At 42.4% G+C, this 20719-nt stretch overlaps 1 protein-coding gene across 2 annotated transcripts; it reads left to right on the top strand.

Moving 5' to 3' along the window:
- The first annotated feature begins 7941 nt into the window (after positions 1–7941).
- jam2a (junctional adhesion molecule 2a) lies at positions 7942–19069 on the top strand. Of its 2 annotated transcripts, XM_034217377.1 has the most exons (11): positions 7942–8337; positions 12924–12989; positions 13154–13264; positions 13784–13933; positions 14048–14235; positions 14720–14822; positions 15236–15343; positions 15477–15489; positions 17037–17108; positions 17851–17884; positions 18106–19069. In XM_034217377.1, exons 1-11 carry the CDS (start codon positions 8289–8291, stop codon positions 18136–18138), a joined length of 927 nt encoding a protein of 308 aa, XP_034073268.1. In that variant the 5' UTR covers positions 7942–8288; the 3' UTR covers positions 18139–19069. The 2 variants fall into 2 exon arrangements, with proteins under 2 accessions (XP_034073268.1, XP_034073269.1); XM_034217378.1 differs by lacking the exon at positions 17037–17108 and having other exon boundaries at positions 7944–8337.
- Positions 19070–20719: the final 1650 nt, after the last annotated feature.

The raw sequence follows: 20719 nt of genomic DNA, 5'->3' as shown, positions 1-20719 counted from the left end.
CTCCTGCTTTTCTCATTCTTACTTAAATTGCTCAAAAATGTAAGTAAATAATTTCCCATGACCCCTTTCAAAGTCAAAGTCAGCTTTATTGTCAAAATGACTACATGTGTGATACATCCAGAAATCTCGAGATACCGTTTCCCGCAGTCCCACAGTGTTACATATAAAAAACAAAACAAAAAGGGCCGAGATAAACGGGTACAATTTAAAATGTTCAAAGTGCAGTTTCTGGTACAAAACAAAGTGTTATGTGTTGACAAAGATTGTAGCACTTGGAGGGGGGGGGGGGGGGAAGGGGGGGGGAAAGGTGCTTCAGTTGTTCAGCTGATGAGAAGGAGTGAAAATTGAAACGTGTGGGTGTCGGTTACTGTATGTGTGTGTCAGCAGTTTGCTCAACAACAACAGCGGAGTGTGTGTGTGTGTGTGTTAGCCGAAGGCAGCTGTTGCGTCTATCACTTATCAAGCAGGTGGCTCTCAATCCTCAGAGTGTGTTTGAGTCAAGTGTGAGAAAGTGTGAGCGAGCCTGAGGATCGGAGTCTGGAGGCGCTTTGTTTTTTCCCCAGGATTCCAGGCATTTTGTCACATTAAACACAACACTGGAGATGTTTGCCACAGCTAGCCTTTCTCTCAGACTATCACAATCTACAATGGTTTACCACTTTCCAATGAGACACCTTTTTAAAAGAGCATGACAATAGTTGCAGTCTTTTTGAAGGATAAAAACAAATCCGTAGCATCAAAGAATATAAATAAATATTGTTGGGATCATCATTGATGATTTATGGTACGAATAATTTACAGACTGTCCTGGTGCCTTCGGACGATCCATATTCACATTAAAGGCCTCTCAAATTATTAATTATAGAAATGATATTTTGGGAAAAACATTTACTATCATTTGAACCCGTTTTACCGAGCGTTAGTAAGAGGTACCCATAGTTTTTATTATCATGCTGCTAGCTTACTTTAGTGGGTTAGCTCTCCTCTCGTGTTACAGTACAGGTGGTTACAGACAGCTGGTAATAACCACCAATGACACGAAGAAACATTGAGCAGCCCCTCCCCCGGTCATACATTACAGATCTCTGTCGGACATTTGAGCCCCCGCCACTGTGTGTGTTTGACAAGTAAGATAAGTAAAGACAGGTACCTCCCCCCCTCTAACCTCAGATTAACCAGCGAGGGTTTTGTAACAGGCATTTTTCTTGCATTTAATCACAGCCCAGCGGCATCAATCCCCATCAGGAGACTTCTGAGGGTCGAGCAAAGCCACTAAACTGGGTGCAGCTGTCTGGGCTACGACCCCCACCCCAACACACACTGACAGAGTGCAAGACACACCCAAGGACATATGCCTCGGACCCTGAGAGCACAGTCACACCAATTGAGATGTTTGAATCTGTGCCCTGAATTCCTCGCCTCTAGAGATGACTGCTGCGCCCGCTGCTCAAACATTATTAAAATTGAATAGCTACTAAAACATGCCGCAATAATGCATTCCTATAAATCAATTCATAATGCGTTTCTCTTATCCGGCTTTTGCGCGAGAGCTTGCGCAGTAGGAGGTCAACAGTGAAGTCAGCCAAGAGGTTTCATATAGTATAAGCAATCATTGGAAGCATTGAAAGAGTTTGAAGCTAAACCAGCTCCTTACTAAAATATTGTGTAAGAAACTATGTCACAAACATCCAGAGAAACGAAAGAGGTCTAATATCTTTAAAAATGTAGTAACTGTAGTGCTTCTCGACAGTTAATGTCTTTATTACAATTATGATAATCTATCAAGTGAAGCCAAACAGTAAATGTACCTTCTGTCTCTGCAAAGTGAGTGTACATTTTCAGTTTCCTAGAGAAAAGGCACTGATTCATTTCCTGTTTTCCAGCCTTGGGAGTGCTTGTCCTTTATCCTCTAAGCCTTTCATTGTTTTGGGACTGCACCTGGAATTTGCTTTCAGCACAGCACCTTGATCCAAGGCTGGAATGATCTTTGTCATATATTTCCTCCGGAAACATCTCACATTTAATAATATTGGAATTTGATAATCAACATCAACTTAACATTTAGAGGGGTCTTTACAAGTGAAAACTTTCATGCACTTCAATGCAAAACATACTAATGCAGCCCCATTTCATGCAATATTATAGTTGTACGTGGGGGGGCTCTGTGTGGAGGTCATTTAATTTCAAACCTTTATTTATCCAGATTGGTCCCATTGAGATCATATATCTCTTTTTCAAGGGAGACCTGCAGCAATTAGGTTCCACATGAAACATAAAACAACATGAAACAATAGAGGATATCATACAACATATTTACAAGCTACATTTACATACTTATCAACATTTACAAATACCCATAGTTTCAACGAGCATTTCACTTAGACTTGCTTTAAAAACATTCAGAGGAATAAAATTGCTCAGATTCAATTCTTGCTGAAGACTGTTCCAAGCAAGTGGAGCTGCGCACATAAAAGCTGTCTTACCTAAGACAGTCCTTGCTCTTGGCACATCTAACAATACTACATTATGCGATCTCAGACAATAGCTGCTTGCAACTCTCTGTGTTATCAGAGAGCAGATATAATACGGGAGTTTACCCAACAAAGCTTTATAAATAAACGTGTACCAATGACTGAGCCTCTTTACAGTAAGTGATGGCAGACCTGCCTTGGCATACAGGGTACATTACATTACATTACATTGCATTTAGCTGACGCTTTTATCCAAAGCGACTTACAATAAGTGCGTTCGACCAACAAAATACAAACTTGAAGAGAACAGAATCATATAAGTACATCAGGTTTCATAGAGCAAAAACATTTCAAGTGCTACTCAACTGGCTTTAGATAAGCCAGTCCTTTATTAGTATATAAGTGCTTTGTTAATAGTTCTATCGCTCGAAGTGGAGTCGAAAGTGCTTTACAGTTAGTGACCAATCTCAGTGCGCTGTGATAGGCGGCATCTAACTTGTTCAGGCAATGGGCAGGTGCATTCATATAGACCAGATCACCATAGTCCAGCACAGGTCAAAAGGTCACAGAGCCTTTTCCTGGCCTCAAGCGAGAAACAGGACTTGTTTCTGAAAAAGAAACCTAGTCTAACCCTCAGCTTTTTAAGCAGGTTATTGACATGAAGTTTAAAAGTGAGGCAATCATCAAGCCAGATACCAAGGTAATTATAACAGGTAACCACTTTGAGTACTTGTCCTTGCGCAGTTACAATATCCAAAACAGGCTCTGGTGTCTTTTTAGCTTTTGAAAAGAGCATTACCTTGGTTTTATCAACATTTAAAATAAGCTTAAGTTCAGAGAGCTGAGTCTGAATAATGTTAAAAACAGTCTACAATTTAACAACAGCCTCCTTAATGGAGGGACATGCACAATACATCACGGTATCATCAGCATAACAATGTAAAGTAGCTTAATTGACATTTTCACCTAAACTGTTGATGTAGATGGAGAATAAAAGTGGACCTGAAACAGAACCTTGAGGAACACCATTAGCAATGTTTAACCACTCAGAAGACAGCCCATCAAAGTGAACACATTGGGACCTTTCAGAGAGTAGTTCACAAACCACCCTACTGCATGGCTGGATATGCCAATACTGAGTAGCCTCTGCTTCAAGATGCGATGATCGACGGTATCGAACGCTTTGGAAAGGTCAATAAATAGAGCTGCACAACTCTGCTTATTATCTAAAATACTCGTAATGTCATTCACCACTTTCATTGTGGCAGTGATGGTGCTGTGTTGCTTTCTGAAGCCTGACTGATGTTTAGACAGGATATCATTTTTACATAAAAACTCCTTTACTTGTTCACTCACTAGGCATTCGAGCACCTTCGCCAGAACTGACAATTTAGAGATTGGCCTATAGTTATTTAATAAAGTGGCCTCCCCTCCTTTTAGTAAAGACATAAGCTGACTTCCATACTTTTGGAATTGCATTTGCTTCATGAACAACATTAACAGTAAAAGGAGAAAAACTGAAAGGGTTTTCCAGACCATATTGTTCAGAGTCACAGACGGTGGTGTTCACAGAAGCAGAGTTAGTCACAGAATCAAACAGAGAACCGCAGGACACAAAATGCTCATTAAAGTAATTTAGCATAGTAGCCCTGTCCGATATAGAGCCAGATGCTGTGGTAAGGCAATCTCATTATTTGACTTCAAGGGATATACACTGTGGCCCTATAAAGCAACTGCTCCATTATCTGTATCAAATGCACACATTGATGCCACCAAATGTCACAATAATAATAGAAAGTACTACAAATAAACTGGAATTCATTTACATCTTAAATTATTAATATATATACTAGGCCTGTCAGTCGATTAAAATATTTAATCACGATTAATCGCATGATTGTCCATAGTTAATCGCGATTAATCGCAAATTAATCGCACATTTTTGATCTGTTCTAAATGTACCTTAGAGGAATATTTTTCAAGTTTTTAAAACTCTTATCAACATATGAGTGGACAAATATGCTTTATGCTAATGTTTATTATCATTTGAACAATGACAAATATCCTCATGAATATTAAACAACAACCTCTGAACATTACAAATATTCGCCTCAATTCAACCTGGGGCCCGTACTCCGAAGCTGGTTCAACCTAACCTGGATATGTTTGAGTTAGCCGGTTGGCCTAATCCAAAACATACGCGCTCTCGCTAAACTGTACTACGACGCTGGTTATCAAGTGGATCGCTCAAACCAGCCGTGTCCTATCTAGTTAGGTGCGCGTTCACATGAAAGTGGACAGCGCAGCGTCATACTTCCTGAATGAAAAGTGAACTTTAATACTAGTCAAAAATGAAGAAGTTAAACTTTAACATCCATGACTTAAACACTTTATCCAGGATAAAAGCCACATAGACCTGCAAGGTGAATACAGCTGGCAAAAGAAAAAGTGTTTGAATGCGTACTTTAACAGGTTTATGATATCACTGCCCCGTCTAAAACACGATCTGACTTTAATTACATTTGTCTCGAGTGTTTCGTCAACTTAATGTGTTGCTTAAAATAATACTTCTGCATACAGTATGTGACACTGTGAGTGTTGCACGGCCAGATAGGGCTCAGCTGACTCAGATAAGGAGATATATGATACATTATGATGTGATATGAATGATAATGGAACACATCGACGTCTGCACTCAGTGTACTTATGTTGTGGCAGATATTTAAGTAAGCTTTCTTAACGCTAATGTTATAATAGTCAGATTGCTCTGAAGATGGAGGTGATATTCTATTAATGTTCACGTTCACACAGTCGGTGATTTTTGCCGGCCGTCTTTCCTGCGACGGCAGCTTTTCTGTATTTCCTTTCTCCTGTAATATGACTTGATCGCTTTAAACTCCGCACACTGAGCTCTGATTGGTCAGCAGGCGGTGCTTTCACTGAGTTGAGCTCTTAGCCTGCAACCTAACCTGGTCCCGACCAGGTTAGCCGCTAAGCATAAATTACCATGGAGATCTAGCCTGCTAAAAAGAGAACCAGCTTCGTAGGACCGGAAAGCCGGAGTTTTCCCTGAATTTAGCCGGCTAAGCGAAAATCCTGCTTCGTAGTATACCCCCCTGGAACCTCTCTCATACAATAATACAATTAGGGATGGGTATCGTTTGAAATTTTTCGATTCCGATTTCGATTCCGGTTCTGCTTATCGATTCCGGTTCTTATCGATTCCCCGTTTCGATTCCAAAATTGTAAAATAAAGAGGTCAAACGTTTAGATAACAAAAATATATTTATTCTTAAAAGCTTTAACTGAAATTGTTACTAAAAAATATACATGCAATACAAATGTATTGCACAATAGCTGTGCTTTATTTGAACTGAGCTATGCCTGTGGCAAGCTATTAACAGGCATTACACTTTGCCTTTTCTTTTTTAGTGTAGTGGAGCCTCACTTCAGAGTGTTTACCGTAACCTATCTTTGGTGTTATGAAGTGACTGAGCTCGTGAAATGTCTACGGGAGGGCGGGGGAGCATCGCTGCGGGGCAACTGTGGACCTCTGTCGCCTGTCAGCGCAATTTATATGATGCCGTTTGAAAAAATGAAGGGCGGTGCCGGCCGTCAGCGAACCGAGCCGGCCGTCACCGGCCCGCTGACGACCGGCCGTTCTGTGATTCTCCAGGTCCGCCCTGTATTCCACCGGGTCACCGCAGCACCGCGGTGCAGACGGACCCGCTGGAATACAGGGTCTACCGCGTTAAGGAACCGTTAAGCAGAACCGAAATTGTGTATTTTGTATGGGTACCCGGTACCCGGCATTTTCTTATCGGTTCTCATCTGGAACCGAGTTTCGGTTCCCAACCCTAAATACAATACAAATGGTGTGTGTGTGTGTGTGTGTGTGTGTGTGTGTGTGTGTGTGTGTGTGTGTGTGTGTGTGTGTGTGTGTGTGTGTGTGTGTGTGTGTGTGTGTGATGGATCGTTGGAGCTATGTTCAACTCAAGGCATATGCTCTAACGGGAGCTGCCTGGACGCTGCAATCATGTTGCGCACTATCCGTGCTGAGTGTGCTGACTTTTCGTACAATGTCCCACTGTCTGGCTTCCTGCATAAAGTCAAGTGCTCGGCGCAGTTGTGGCGAAATGTCGCTCCTCTGTTTTCATTGAAACAGCTCCTTATATCCGTTAGCGCAGCTAGCTAGCACCAGATGCTAACAACAACAATGCACGTAAGGTCTCTCTCTCGCTCGCTCCGGCCACACAGATACACACACCCTCCCGGTCCTCCCGATGGCCAGTCGGTGCCTGCCGGTGAGCGTGGAAGTGTGGTCTGCCGCAAGCGGGCGGCAGGAGCGGGGCTGTCAGCATCAGCTTGTAGATGGTATTTTAAACTCGATGCGCTCTGAAACTACGGGGCGGCCGAGGAAAACAAAATACACATGCGTTAATCGCGTTAAAATAATTAGTGGCGTTAATTTTTTTTTGCGTTAACTTGACAGCCCTAATATAGCCTATACACAAAAAAAGGTTTACAAATATCCAACCTTCAAATTGCTTTTTTAAATCAACACTGCTCTGCATACTTGCTAAAGAACATTTGTGTGGAAATCTCAATTCATTTGTAGGGCTGCGTGAGTATGGCCAAAAGTATGGGAGTAAATCTCACTGTAAACTATTTAATCATCACCAAATTCTGTGTTATTATGACCGATCATAACTCAGCTTTATGCAGACATACATTTAGCATGGTGTACAGGGCCGGTTTTTGGCATAGGCGGTCTCCTAGGGCGCCAGTTCTGGGGGGGAAAAAAACATTTTTGACTGTTTGCGCTCATCCTAATTTTCAGCCTTGATGTATCAACATTCATAATTAAGTTCGCCCTGGTTACACTTTTCATTTGCCCTGTACGATGGGCGCTGTAAGTGATTAAAGTGCAGGGGTGTTGGCTTATCAGGCGATCGCAATGATTGAGTCAGACCTAAACATTTCAGATGTGTATCTCACACTGCACTGTAACTTGAATTCACCTTTGTTATTCATGATTTATTATCTTTGCTTTTAAATGCCTGTTTTTAAATGCCCTTTTATAATATGTTTCTTAATGCTCTTAATGTCTTTCATTTTTGTAAAGCACTTTGAATTTCTTTGTGTTGAAATGTGCTAAATAAACTTGCCTTGCCTTGCCTTACAAATAAAACTCGTTTAAATAGAATAAGACAGTCAAACAAAGACAATATTTAGTCTTCTGAAGATAAATGAAGATATTTCAAACCAACTTTAGGGTCACCTCGGGTCCCTCTCAAGGTGCGGTAAGATGCGTGCCACACCTTGTTGCCATGCCCACGCAGTTGCCTCCCGTTATTTGGCCATTTGTCAGTGCAGTGCGCGTCTTGGACACCGCGCTGCGCTCTTGCCGCTCCGCCGCGCTGCTCGTCTGAACGCTCCCCCATCCCTCCCTCCCTCCCTCCCTCCCTCCTCTCCACCCTCACCCAGCGCAGGAGCAACACACCCCAGTGGGAGAGAGGACGTCCAACCGCATATTTCATAGTAACCGAGGCTCACTTCTCAGCCAGGACCCCGGTGTTTCTGACCGATCTGTCCCGGAGGTGCGTCCAGATAATCCGCTTTCTCCGCGCCGCTTCTCTTCGCTCCGGTTCCGCTCGGCGCCGGATCGGTCCGCTCGCTTCCCCCCGGAGATCAGTTAATTCCCTGGAAACTGGATGAATTATTGGAGAGTTGTGAACAAGTGCGAGAAGCAAGCTGAGGCTCGGGATCCTCGCTCCGTCCAGGGAAGACAACACTCTGCCAGAGTTGTGGACGAGAATGGAGGGGACGTCCCTGTATCTTCCTATTGTTGTTTTACTGATGCAATGTAAGTGACTAACGGAAAGTGTTCAGAATTACTCATTGTTTCGCTGGCTGTTTGCTTCCTTCCTTCCTATCTCTCTAAGAGATAATGCTTAGAAAATAATTAAGTGCCTGATAGTAGCTTAATGTAGGCTACTTTAATTGATCTAATTATAAGGATTTCTGTTTTATGAACTGTCCATGGATGTAGAGGATCTATACCTTGAAAAAATGCAGTTACATTTGTGCTCTTCGACTTAATTTGATTAACATGTTTTCTTACTCAAATAGTACTCTCATTTTCTTAAGGTTTTATTTCTAAAGCAAAAAAATACATTTGAAATCATGAATTGACGTTTGAACCCTCCACAAGATAACACTGAAATTGATTATAAAAGTGCTTGCCTTAACTAATCTTTTATTTATAATACTTTATTTGTATTGTTACTGTCCGTGGATCTCTAGGATCTATCACCATTTTCAACTAGTGAATTTAACTATTTTGAGATAGTGGTTTTATTTAATTACAGTTTATTTCAGGTTTTATTATTTTATTCAGAACATACATTTTTCGCAGTGTTAATACGCAGTTTCCCAGTTTAGTTGAAGCCCTTAGATCCATAGAAAACAGCCCTAAAGGTATATTTGGCAGGGTGCCACCCAAGGGTGTGGGCAGCATGGTGGTAGCAGGCACCTGTTTCTGGCAGGAGAGGTGTGGGATCAATGCATGAAGTCAGCGTTTGGATTTCAACCAGAAATGCCAGAAACTGTTTATCCTCACGCTGAGGTGTTTTGATGCTACCAGGAGACGAGTGGAGATGAACAGGATGACTTGTTTATTTAAAAAGCAAAAAGGCAACCTTTCCATGATGGACAAAAGGAGATCCAGGAGAGCAGGAGCAGTGTGGGATGGATGTGATGAGACAGTGAGAGTGAGTGACGCAGATTTTACTCTGTGTTTGCCACCAGCCAGGCCACCAGGTCACAAGTTCACAGAGGTGTGTGTGTGTGTCCAGTCCCGCTGTGGACAGCTTGTCAGAAATCACTCATGTTGCGCGCACACACACACACACACACACACACACACACACACACACACACACACACACACACACACACACACACACACACACACACACACACACACACACACACACACACACACACACACAACACACACACACACACACACACACACACACACACACACACACACACACACACACAACACACACACACACACACACACACACACACACACAGAGATGTCAACAGAGCAGCTTCAAATCTGCCTGATGAACGCCTGTCGAGTGTATTACTTAAAAGAAAAAAAAGAAAAGAGGGAATGTTTTTGATTTGTCTGTGAGTTGAGAAAGACACCCCCATCTCAACCTCACACACTCACAGAGACAGCTGTTATTCACAGAGTTATAGTCACACAGAGAGGCTTTGTTCAAATGGAACACACACACACACACACACACACACACACACACACACACACGGTCAGTCCTCCCTGTTTCCCCCCCCCCCCCCCCCCTTGAAAACGTGTTTACTTCCATGTTATCTATATCACAAAGCCGGGCAGGATACGCCCTATGGGCCTACCTCCCTTCCTCTTCCATTTGTCCTGTTCATTTTAATAAGTGCCTTAATTATTACTGCGCCATGCTTTTGACCTCGCCACAGCCCTGGCAACACCCACCCCAGTGTCTGTAACACTCTGTACGGACCACGTAATGAGAGGAAAGCTGCGTGCCAAGGAGCGAGCGTGCCATCTTTCTATTTTTGCTCAGGCCTCTGTGAGTTTAAGCTGTCGAGGCTTGATGTTGATACGAGATGTGTGTGTGTGTGTGTGTGTGTTGACGGCTTTGTCTGCTAGGTCCATCCCAGAAGCATTTTAATTACCCTTGTATCTGAGGCCATATTGGAGGATCTTCAGAAACCTGCTGGAAAAACTTGATTTAAAAATCAATATAAGCATTTCTCTAACTTCCATTTCAATTTGTGAGTCATACCCGGAGCCAATTCTCAGTCTGATGTACCAGTATCTAAAGTCTGGCAAACATTTATGAACAAATCACGATTGCAACTCAAAGTATCCTATTGACTAGAGATTTTTTATATTATTTTCTTCAATTTGGGCCTAATACTAACTTTTAAATCTGGCAGCAGGCAGCTCTTGGTTGCCGAAACTGTAAATATGCCAGTTGCTGTTTTTGGTACCCTTATGTTTTGAGTTATGCAGTTAGCTTTATTTGAAAATGAGACATACTGTAAAAGCATTTACACTTTATTACAAGACAACAATGATCCTGCTGAGGCCTGTGTAAACGCCCTTGCAGCATTTAATGGGTCTGGGTCTGACTGACTTTCGTGTTCTATAAATATCATTAATGCAAATAAAATATAATATATACTTCTTTATGGTGCATGTTTTTCGCTGTCCCTATATTATATATATATATATATATATATAGCCAATGTTTTGACAATTTCTCCAAATGTTATGTTGTAATCCTGCCACCCAACAATAGTTAGTTACCTTGCAATACAGACAAAACCTCATGTGTGCAACAGAAGCCACTGAAAAGCCACCCAGTGCTCAGTGCTCCACTTCATGCCACGGATCATGCATTTGTCTCTAACCTGAGTAATGTTACTTGTCGGCTTCTTAGACAGAACGTCTTTTCATTAAAAAAGTTACACCATGTTAACATTTCCCACCATGCAGTTGTGAAACAATCCAATCTCGCCATGTGTTCATTGTCTGCCTCGACACTTCTTGAGGCCATGGAAGCTGACAGTGTTCGTAGTAGAAGAGCACGACACAGGCCTCACATGCACAGCCTCATTTTGTGTGTGTGTGTGTGTGTGTGTGTGTGTGTGTGTGTGTGTGTGTGTGTGTGTGTGTGTCAGTCAGTGCAGCGGTAAAGTGCGGGCATGTTGTCAGCCCCGCTTGGTTTCCTCTTCTCAAAGAGACACAGTCGAAGGTGGCGGCAGGCCTGGTCTCACATTATGACAAGAGCGTCTTCCATTCACAGTCCCACTGTCTGAGAGGATCTCCCTCGCCTTCAATCCCAGTCTCTCTTTTATTCATGCTCCTGCAAGTCTCCCTCCGCTAACCTCCACCCGCCTCACTCTCCTCCACTCCACTTGTATTCTATTCTTAGGGCCGCTCATCTCTCCTTTGTCGTGCCTTTTTTAATCTCATTGTATCTCCCTCCCTCATCATGCTCATCCTTTAGTGAGACAATGCTCCTCAGAGGGTGTCGAGGTACGGGAGCCAAGGCCACGATGATAATCCTGTTACATCGCCACAAGTCAACACATGGCGGAGCAGGGAAAAGGGAGCGTCTGCAGGGAGTGTGCAGCTTTAATTCACTTAGCGCAAAGTAAGCGAAGCTGCTATAAATTGAGCCAACTTCAGGAAAAGCTTTTAAAAAGAATGCGACATTTGGCAGACATTATTATTGTAAAGGCTGATGTTTATTTAAAGGTTTATTTTAAAATAGCTGTTGTCGTGGAAAAAGAGCGAGAGAGACCTTTGGGTTTTTCTAACCAGCTTCAGTTTGTGGAGACGCCCAACATGGCCTGTTTTCTGTCCACACTTCCTGCCCTTTGTCTCAGTTTGCCCTCCATTCTTCCATGTCACCCCTCCCTTAAGAGAAACATCTAACTCCAGTAACAATGGGCCCACACAGGAAGTGACTGACAAACAGGAAACTGTTCTCTTGTTTTTAAATTGACGAGATTGGGAGATTCTAATCTGTACGCATCATGGCATCAGCAGAAACAATGGCAGGAAGTAAATGCATGTGTCAGAGAATGTATTTTAGGCTTTCCAGAATATGTGTATATTTTCAATACACCAACGTTTTTTTAACAGCCCTTAATGTTCTGAGTAAGTACCGCAGAGGCCCATTCAACATTTATAATGTAATTTCAAAAATGCACGGCCTTAAGAAAAACTCTCTTTACTTAAAGTTTCAGACTTCTGGGAGACGTTACAGTGTTGGTGCAGCAGCTGAGTGTTTGCTGTTCTTACAGTGTGCATGTTTGTAACCCTCTTTCCCTCAGGCAACCTTCAACCGCAATGAACCTGTATTTAACGGCCTGACGACCAGGCAATAATCCGCTCCGTAAACCAATCAGGACACAGGAAAGAGTTGCCCCTGCTTTCTTTTCCTGTTTGGTGGTATCAGTGACACGCAGACGTCCGGAGAAGCAAACCTGGACAGCGTGCCGTCGGCCTCTTAGCTAATGCCTCTCATACATCACCAGGGTAATCTGGACAAGCCTCTGTTGATATACTTGGTGACCTTCACCTAACCTGCGTTTAAATAAACCCACGGCAACACGGCTCCTTAACCCCTCTGGATTAGAGCGGAGCAGGTAGTAATCCTGCTCTCACTTCGGATTTCCTGGAGATCTCTGGTTGCCTCAGACAGTAAACCAAAGACAGCCATTAAGCATTCTCCTCTCGCAGTTGGCGGGCAATGTGGAGCACTTTACCCAATTCACCTTGCCCCCTAATGGATGAAAAGCATTTTTGAAATGCTCTCACCCCTCTTGTTGTCTCTCCCCCTCCCATTTCTTCTCCACCACCAGGTTCCCCCTCCGTTCCTGTCTCTGTGTCCACAGACAGCCACAAGGTGGAGGCGCACGAGTTTTCAGGTGAGGCAAAGAAAAACCATCCCCCCCTTGTGAGTTTCTGCTTTGTTAGATTCACTCTGACAGAATAAACCACAAGGCTATAAATAGACCGAGCAGTTAAAAATGTCCCTGATTGAAGGCTTCGCTATTCTGCCATAAATATCTCATTGGTGTCCCTTTTTCAGATGCCGTGCTGTCATGCACGTTCCGCACCGAGAAAGACCAGAACCCGCGCATCGAGTGGAAGAAGAAGGGCAGAGGTGTTTCCCTCGTGTACTATGATGGACACTTCAAAGGTGTGGAAGCTTGCAGTGGAGTTTGCCATGTATCATGAGAATGAAAAACCACCTGGATGCTGTGGGAGATATTTTAGCAGTCATGTGTCAATGGTAGCGAGGCATAACGTCCTAACACACCTCTTATCCTTGACCCTTCTTCCGGGGTTAAGGGTATGGATTGAATGGTTGAAATAAATGAAACACTAGCTGTCGTGTCGTCAGATTTATCAAGCATCCTCTTCCCTATTACAGCCGGAGTAGGTTTAAAGGTAATCCAGCCTGAGCCTTCTGTTGTTGAAATGCATCAAAGTCCACTTAGAAGAGTGTTGACTTGTGAAATGTTCAAAACAAGCAAAGTGTGACTTCTTTTATCTAAATCTGCACATCACACAAATACAAAATCTATACTATCTTTTCTCAGACAAAACTAAGACCATGGTTTAAGATGAATGTAATTAATTTATGGATAAAGAAATGTGCATATCGACTTTAGACATTTCCTCTTGGTTCTCCCTGACCTTCTGTCCTTTCCTCCAGCTCCCTTTGAGGGCCGGGCGTCTATTGAAGGGGCCACGGTGACGCTGCAGAGGGTGACCCAGGAGGACGCTGGGGAGTACCGCTGCGAGATCAGTGCTCCTAACGACTCCGTCCAACTGGGCGAGACCAACGTCACGCTCAAAGTCCTGGGTAAAGAAAATCAATGACAGAAAAAACAGCTCAAATATTGATGAGATCGGCTTGTTTTTTTTCTCCAGGTGTTTCTTATGTTTCTTTAATTTCCTTCCTTGTCCTGCCCTCCAGTTCCCCCCCACACCCCGTCCTGTGAAATTCCCAGTGGGGCAGTGACGGGCTCTGTGGTGCAGCTGCGCTGTAGAGACCAGCAGAGCATCCCGCCTGCCACATACTCCTGGTTCAAGAACAGCATGCCGTTGATTCCTCCATTGCGGGCCAACGTCACCTTTGTGATCAACTCACGCACAGGAGTGCTGGTGAGTGTGTGTCTGATTAGGGAAGGATGAGGAGTGTGTATTTGGACGTGGTTTACACTGTCTCCTTGCAGTATCATGTCTCATCAGAATCAGAGACAGGTTTATTACCAGTTGACACGTACGAGGAATTTGACTTGGTGTCATGGTGCATACATAAAAGTAAAACAAAAACACAGATAGCGAACTATTTTGAGAACACTAATAACATTACAAAAAAAATAAGAAAAAATATAGTAAAATAGAAAATAAAATAAAGCAGTCTTTTACATTGAAATAGAATGCAATAAAATAGAAAATATGTGCAGTAAGCAAACCAGATATTGTGTGCATTATTGAAAGAATCAAAGAAGTTCTGCTGTCAGGTTTTGTTGAAGGTGCTCTTTGGTTTGATGGTAGTTCTTCTTGCTCATGGACATGTCAGCAGATCTAAATCTAAAACGCTCATCATAAATACTTTTCTTCTTCCCTCTCTGTCTCTATGCAGGAGTTTAAAGCGGTAGCCAAAGAGGACACCGGTCGATACAGCTGCCTGGCTTCCAACGGAGTGGGGCCGCCCAAGATGTGCGAGGCCAAGCACATGAAGATAGGTGTGTGTGTTCTTCCTGTGTGTGTGTGTATGCCTCTTCCCCACACCCTTCAGCACTGGAGAAGCTCAGGGATGCAGTGGAGAGGAAAGGCCTACAAAACTAATAAAACCTTTACGAAGGGACTTCAGATTCCAAGGGCCACCTTAAGGCATTCCTTAGGGAAGGTCTTCAGCTTGTTAATAAATCCTGTAATGTACATTAGGTTGATGCAAGAAACTAGTTTATGCCCTAAATGAATTATAGGAGATGTTATTAGAGTACATGAGACAGGGTTACATTAACATACATCCTTCCTGTTACCACCATGTTCTGTGACTTCCATGACATGAAATCGAGGTTTTTCCCTCCATTTATTTACTGCTGCATACGTAAAACAGACCATAACTCACACTTTATTTCCATCCCGCCTCCAGAGGATGTCAATATCTTGGCGGTGGTGGCAGCGGTGGTGGTGGTCTTCCTGGTGGTGGTGGCCTGCAGCTGTGGTGGACTCTTCTTGCATCGCAATGGCTTCTTCAGCCGTGAGTTTGTGTAGTTGAAATGTTATCTGTGCTTTTTTTCAAATCTAACAACCAATTATTTTTGTATTTATTTTTAAAACAACTGACATTCACTGTGTTTTCTCTCCCATGCTTCTCCCTGATCCGTGGGCAGGACACAGAGGAAGGTAAGAGCTCTGTGATTGCATTAACATTGATGTGAACAAACACAGGCTAATACCCACATGCTTAAGACTGAGGGGGGGGGGTGGGGGGTTGTTGTTGCACTTAGAGACTGCGTGTCTGTGCTGACTCAGGACTGTATACAGTGACAGCTGTGGCTGTGTGTGTCTACATGTGTGTGTGTGTTTGAGCCACAGCAGTGCCTGTGTTCCTACTCCTCATGTGATTGGCGCCAGCAGATGTACAAACCATGGGGAAAAGGTTGTTTTTATAAATTGATTGCCTCTTCCTGGCAGAGCTGCATCTGATGAATTCATGTCAAAATGTAGCAAGACTGATGATCTAAACATCCAGACATTTAAAAAGGGGGGGGGGGGAATAATCAGTGTAACACACTTCTGGAATAATTGCCCTCCGTTAATCAGCAAGGAGGAAAATATTGGCAGAAAGAATAGCGAGCAACTAAACTGATTGGATGGGTAATTTGAAATGGATTATTTAGATATCGAGGAGATAGAAAAATGATGCTGTGGCGTGGCATTCACACACGAGTGGGCGAAAGGCCGTTGTGATGCTTGACTGGTTTATAAGCCAGAGACCGCGGTGACATAAATGCATGTCCTCGTCTGACTGGCCTAATTCGCTTGACTTTATGTTATTTGATTACTGGCCTGTTACTGCGCAGCGTTTGATGGAGAGTCACTGTGGAGCTCATCTTGAAGCTGATGCGGAAGCTCTTTGTCTAGGTTAAAGTCTGATGCTTATCCCAGTGAGCTAACTGGAGCTGTCAGTGTCAACTTCCTATTAATAGACCGGGCTTCTTCACAAAGACTCAAAGACAATGTGACATGATATCTGATGTACCAGTGAACAAAATAGGAATGCAGATCTGGGATTGAGCCCTGCCTTGAAAGAAAAAACAGTAAAGCGGACCTGGTTATTTTAGATTTCACAAGGAATTTGTTGTAACACAACATTGCACTACTTTAGTATGATTACAATACAGTTAACTAAAACAATCCTTTTGTAAAATAAAGTGTCCTAATCTGCAATTTGTTAGAGTCCAATTTCATCCTCAGAGTCTGTACGTGCAGGCTCTGTGTGAACGCCCATGCTTTATCAATCAAGGCCCTTCCACAGGTGTAGTACAAACCTGAAGTAGAAAATAGTCAGAAAGCATTTAGTGTTGTGTATCAGGGTGTTGGATTGCTGCATGTGATTGGCTCACCACTTGACCTGCTCAGCTCTGCTGCATCCCGATTGGCTGCATGTCAGTACAGGTTTGTTGCCACAACCCTAGTTCTGTAAACATGTGCGTATCATTTCTGTCACTTCAATTGGTTATTGAGGGGTTGTCACGTGACATTACGATAGACCCCGAATATACAGAAATGAAATGCACAACTCCTCACTAATAGAGTTATGGTGGCACACCTTACACATCAATGACTTTACTAATAAACCCCCCCTCCACTCCATTAAAGCATGGCGTGCAGTGTCACTCCAAAGTCATACCCTCCTTTTGTTAAAGCCAACACAATGATCCCTACAGGTCATTTTGGATCTCCCAGTGTCATGGTGCAGCCCACATCAGCAGCCAAACCCTGCACAGAACTGAGGACACGTGAGTGTGACCTTAAGGCCAACGGCAGATATGGAAGAAATTAAAAGCCATAATAATTCGAATTTTAAACAAAACTGATAGAAATCATGATGTTTAACCATGAACACAAATGTAAATACGCTTGAGCTTTTGTCCTCTCCTGCAACCACTATAGACTCCGTGAAATCAACGCACCTGGCCAATGAATAGTTTGGCACATAACCGTGTGTAGAACCGCAAATTGTCAGTTTTCACATTTGCTTTTCGACTGTTTTAACAAACAAGATATCAAGTGTTATTTTGCTTTTCAATGGAAATAACAGAGACAGGTCTCTGGCTGCATAATGCACCACAGCGCTATTAACCTTTATTATGACCATACAGATCGCTTGGGTTTTACGAGAAACACTATGACCTTCATGAAAGTCATTCTAATTACAGGACTGTTTTATTTGATTATATTATGTTTAGCCAAGTGAACGTTATACATTGGCAACTGAGTGTATATTGACTTTAAATCTAACACTGAGCTAATAATAATATTATATAAACTCCCCTTACACATTCCTCTCCCCTACCTAAAATATTCCTGCTCAGAGTCATACTTTCCTTTTTACCCACTGGGAAGTTTGCCATGTATGATGTGCATTATTTATGCAGAGCAAAATATGAGTCAGGATACAGCTGTCTGCCTGGAGAGTCTGTTCTTCTTTGTGACTGTGTCAAACTGTCCAATGTGCTTACCCACGTCTTCATCTTTCAGGTCCAATGTCAACTACATCCCTCCGCCCCAAGAAGTAAGAGTTTTTATTTTTTATTTACTCGTTTCCTCCCTTCCTCTTCCTCTCATGTTAGATTCAGCGCAGTGGCATCAGCATAGTGCTGACCGAAGCAGGAGCTGTTGAGACTTCTCTAACGAATGTTGCTGTGTTGAAATCACAACCTCGGGAACCATAATTCTCAAACATGCCGTAGAAAACCGTTCGATACTAATACTTGATTTTCTGTGTGCCCCCAGGACTTCAAACACACCCAGTCCTTCATGCTCTGAGAAGCTGGCCTTCCTTTGAAAACACATCACCCTCGTGAAAAGGTGCCAAACACTGGATTCTCTGATTTATTAAGTCACTGGACTCTGAATGAGCTCGTTATCTTCCAACACATGCATTTCAATCTTCTTCTTCTACCACTCCTTTTTGGCGTGGCACGGACATTTGCAAGGCTTCTTTCTCTCTTGCTTTGCACTGTGTGGGTCCCCTCAGTCACTGGTGTTTCTGCTTTTATGAGATTAACTTCACTTTCATGACGTTGTGCTCCCCCCTGGTGGTCAGATGTTTAAATTCCACTTGATCTTTTCTAATTAATCCAGGAAAAAGGAGACATTTTCCAGTTTCTTCCCTCTGCAGGCCAATCGATTTAACTTGTTTTATTTTTTTTACCAAAGACTGACCATTTAATTGAAGGGATTTGTATTTAAAAGATATAATCATCACAAGGGAGTTCTGCTTAAAAGCCATGGAGAAAGTGTTGTTTTCAATCTACTCAAACACAAATGCAGTTTACCTCAGCCAATGTTTTGTCTTCTGTCACACTGGGGCCCCCAGCTTCCCAAGGGCCACACAGGGTCTTCATGATCTAAGTTACAGCATGAAACCGGACAAAGCCAGTCCAGGAGAGCAGGAAGTCTGTTATAGCCATTATATAGAGACCAACCTATTCCATCCTAATGTGCCTGCATGGTCTTTTTTATATATATATACATATTATATATATATATATACCTTGTGCCTTTTTATTTGTCATATTTATCTATGGATCACACTTTTTTGTAAAGAACTTGCCTTACTTTTTTTCTGTCTTTATATTTTTGTGCCTGATCAATGTTTATCAAAACGGAGTGTGTGTTTTAGACAGTGTGTGAATGGATTGTTCAGAGTTTTATTTGAATATGTATCAGTAATAAAATGTTTTTCTATTCAATACCCTACATGCCGTTAATATGTGATCACAATTGCACAGTAGTAGAAAACACAGTACCATAACATTTTGTTTAGATAAGGGACTAACTTTTTAGAGTGGACTTCACCTCCTCCTGCTGCAGCAAGAGGAAGACGATGAGGAGGAAGAAGAGGATGAGGAGGAAGAAGAGGAAGAGGAAAGGGACCATTTACCGGTTTGTACATCATCTACCCTCTCTGGCAACACTGCAGCTATAAGCAGATGAACCTCTTCTGTGGTGAAAACTGACCGAACATGCAAACACAATTATTCTGGAGGAGACCAACATGTGACTGCCACTAATATACATCAGTTTGAATAAACTTAACATGTTAACGCTCATTACCATTATTCTGGTAATCTTAATGTGTTAAAAAAATATATAAATATGAACATTACCTTGGTCGTCCCCAACTGCCTTTTGTTATTCCAGTTGGGATTCTTATGGGAATCACAGTGTGGGATTAACCCTTCTATTATCTTTGTTTCCCCCCCTTACTTTGGTGTTCGTGGTCAAATTTGACCGGTCCTGTTTTAACTGCTATTACATTAACACAAAAAACATTAATCATCACCAAATTTCATTCAACACCCTTTCAAACTGTAAGTATTGTATCAGACTACTGGTATACATGAAACACTGCAGTAAATATACAAAGAATAGACACTGAACACCTGGCACACATATTGCGTGTGCCAGGTGTGATCCATGTGGGGGATGGGCACATAAGAGCGGGAAATGGGTCAAATTGTTCTGTGTGTGTGTGTGTGTGTGTGTGTGTGTGTGTGTGTGTGTGTGTGTGTGTGTGTGTGTGTGTGTGTGTGTGTGTGTGTGTGTGTGTGTGTTTGTGAGTGCCAGGTGTGATTCACATGGGGGGGGAACACATCTAGTGTGTGTGTGTGTGTGTGTGTGTGTTTTATCTGATCCGGATGGTTACTAATTTTCTTTATGGCGGTCAGTTTTGACCGGGAACACCATGGGTGTTACAAAGTTGACTAAATCATCCAAAATGCAATGAAAGTGGTGATCAGCCATTTTATATGTTCAAATGTCTACTGTGAAGGATATCATGAAGCCTTAATGCAATCGAATGTAAAACAAAAAAGTTATGATTGATGAAAGTAGTAAATCGGTCAGATTTGACCCGAAGACAACAAGAGGGTTAAGTGCATTATGTAAAAACAATAGAACCACATGACCTTACAAAATAAGAGACCAAGAAGTTTAGTGTCAAAATGTGTCCTCTTAAGACTTTTATCTTCATTATTTTGAGTATCTTATTAACTATTTACAATAAAGAAGAAGTGATCAATGAAAAATTCCAAGTGTGGGCTTTCCAAATGATCTTGTTCTATGTGCAATTGCATTGCTGTCAACATGTCAATGTTCAAATAAAATAAAAGTGGTTTGGCATTGAAAATGATGCATCCTTTTTTTGTATAAATTGAGTATGAATAGCATTCAAGTTTGATATTTGACCCCCAAACACTGTTGTTCATAACGAACAGGCTCATTAAAACCTGAATGTTCTGGGTTTCATTGGAAGTCGTTTAAAGATAAAATAATTAATGTATGACCTTACCCCAGCTTACACAATGACTTTTATGAACGCTAGAAACACACTAGTACTTAA

This window comes from Gymnodraco acuticeps, unplaced genomic scaffold, assembly GCF_902827175.1.
Source record: "Gymnodraco acuticeps unplaced genomic scaffold, fGymAcu1.1, whole genome shotgun sequence".
Taxonomy (NCBI): Eukaryota; Metazoa; Chordata; class Actinopteri; order Perciformes; family Bathydraconidae; genus Gymnodraco; species Gymnodraco acuticeps.
This window is presented reverse-complemented; position numbering and strand designations above follow the sequence as displayed.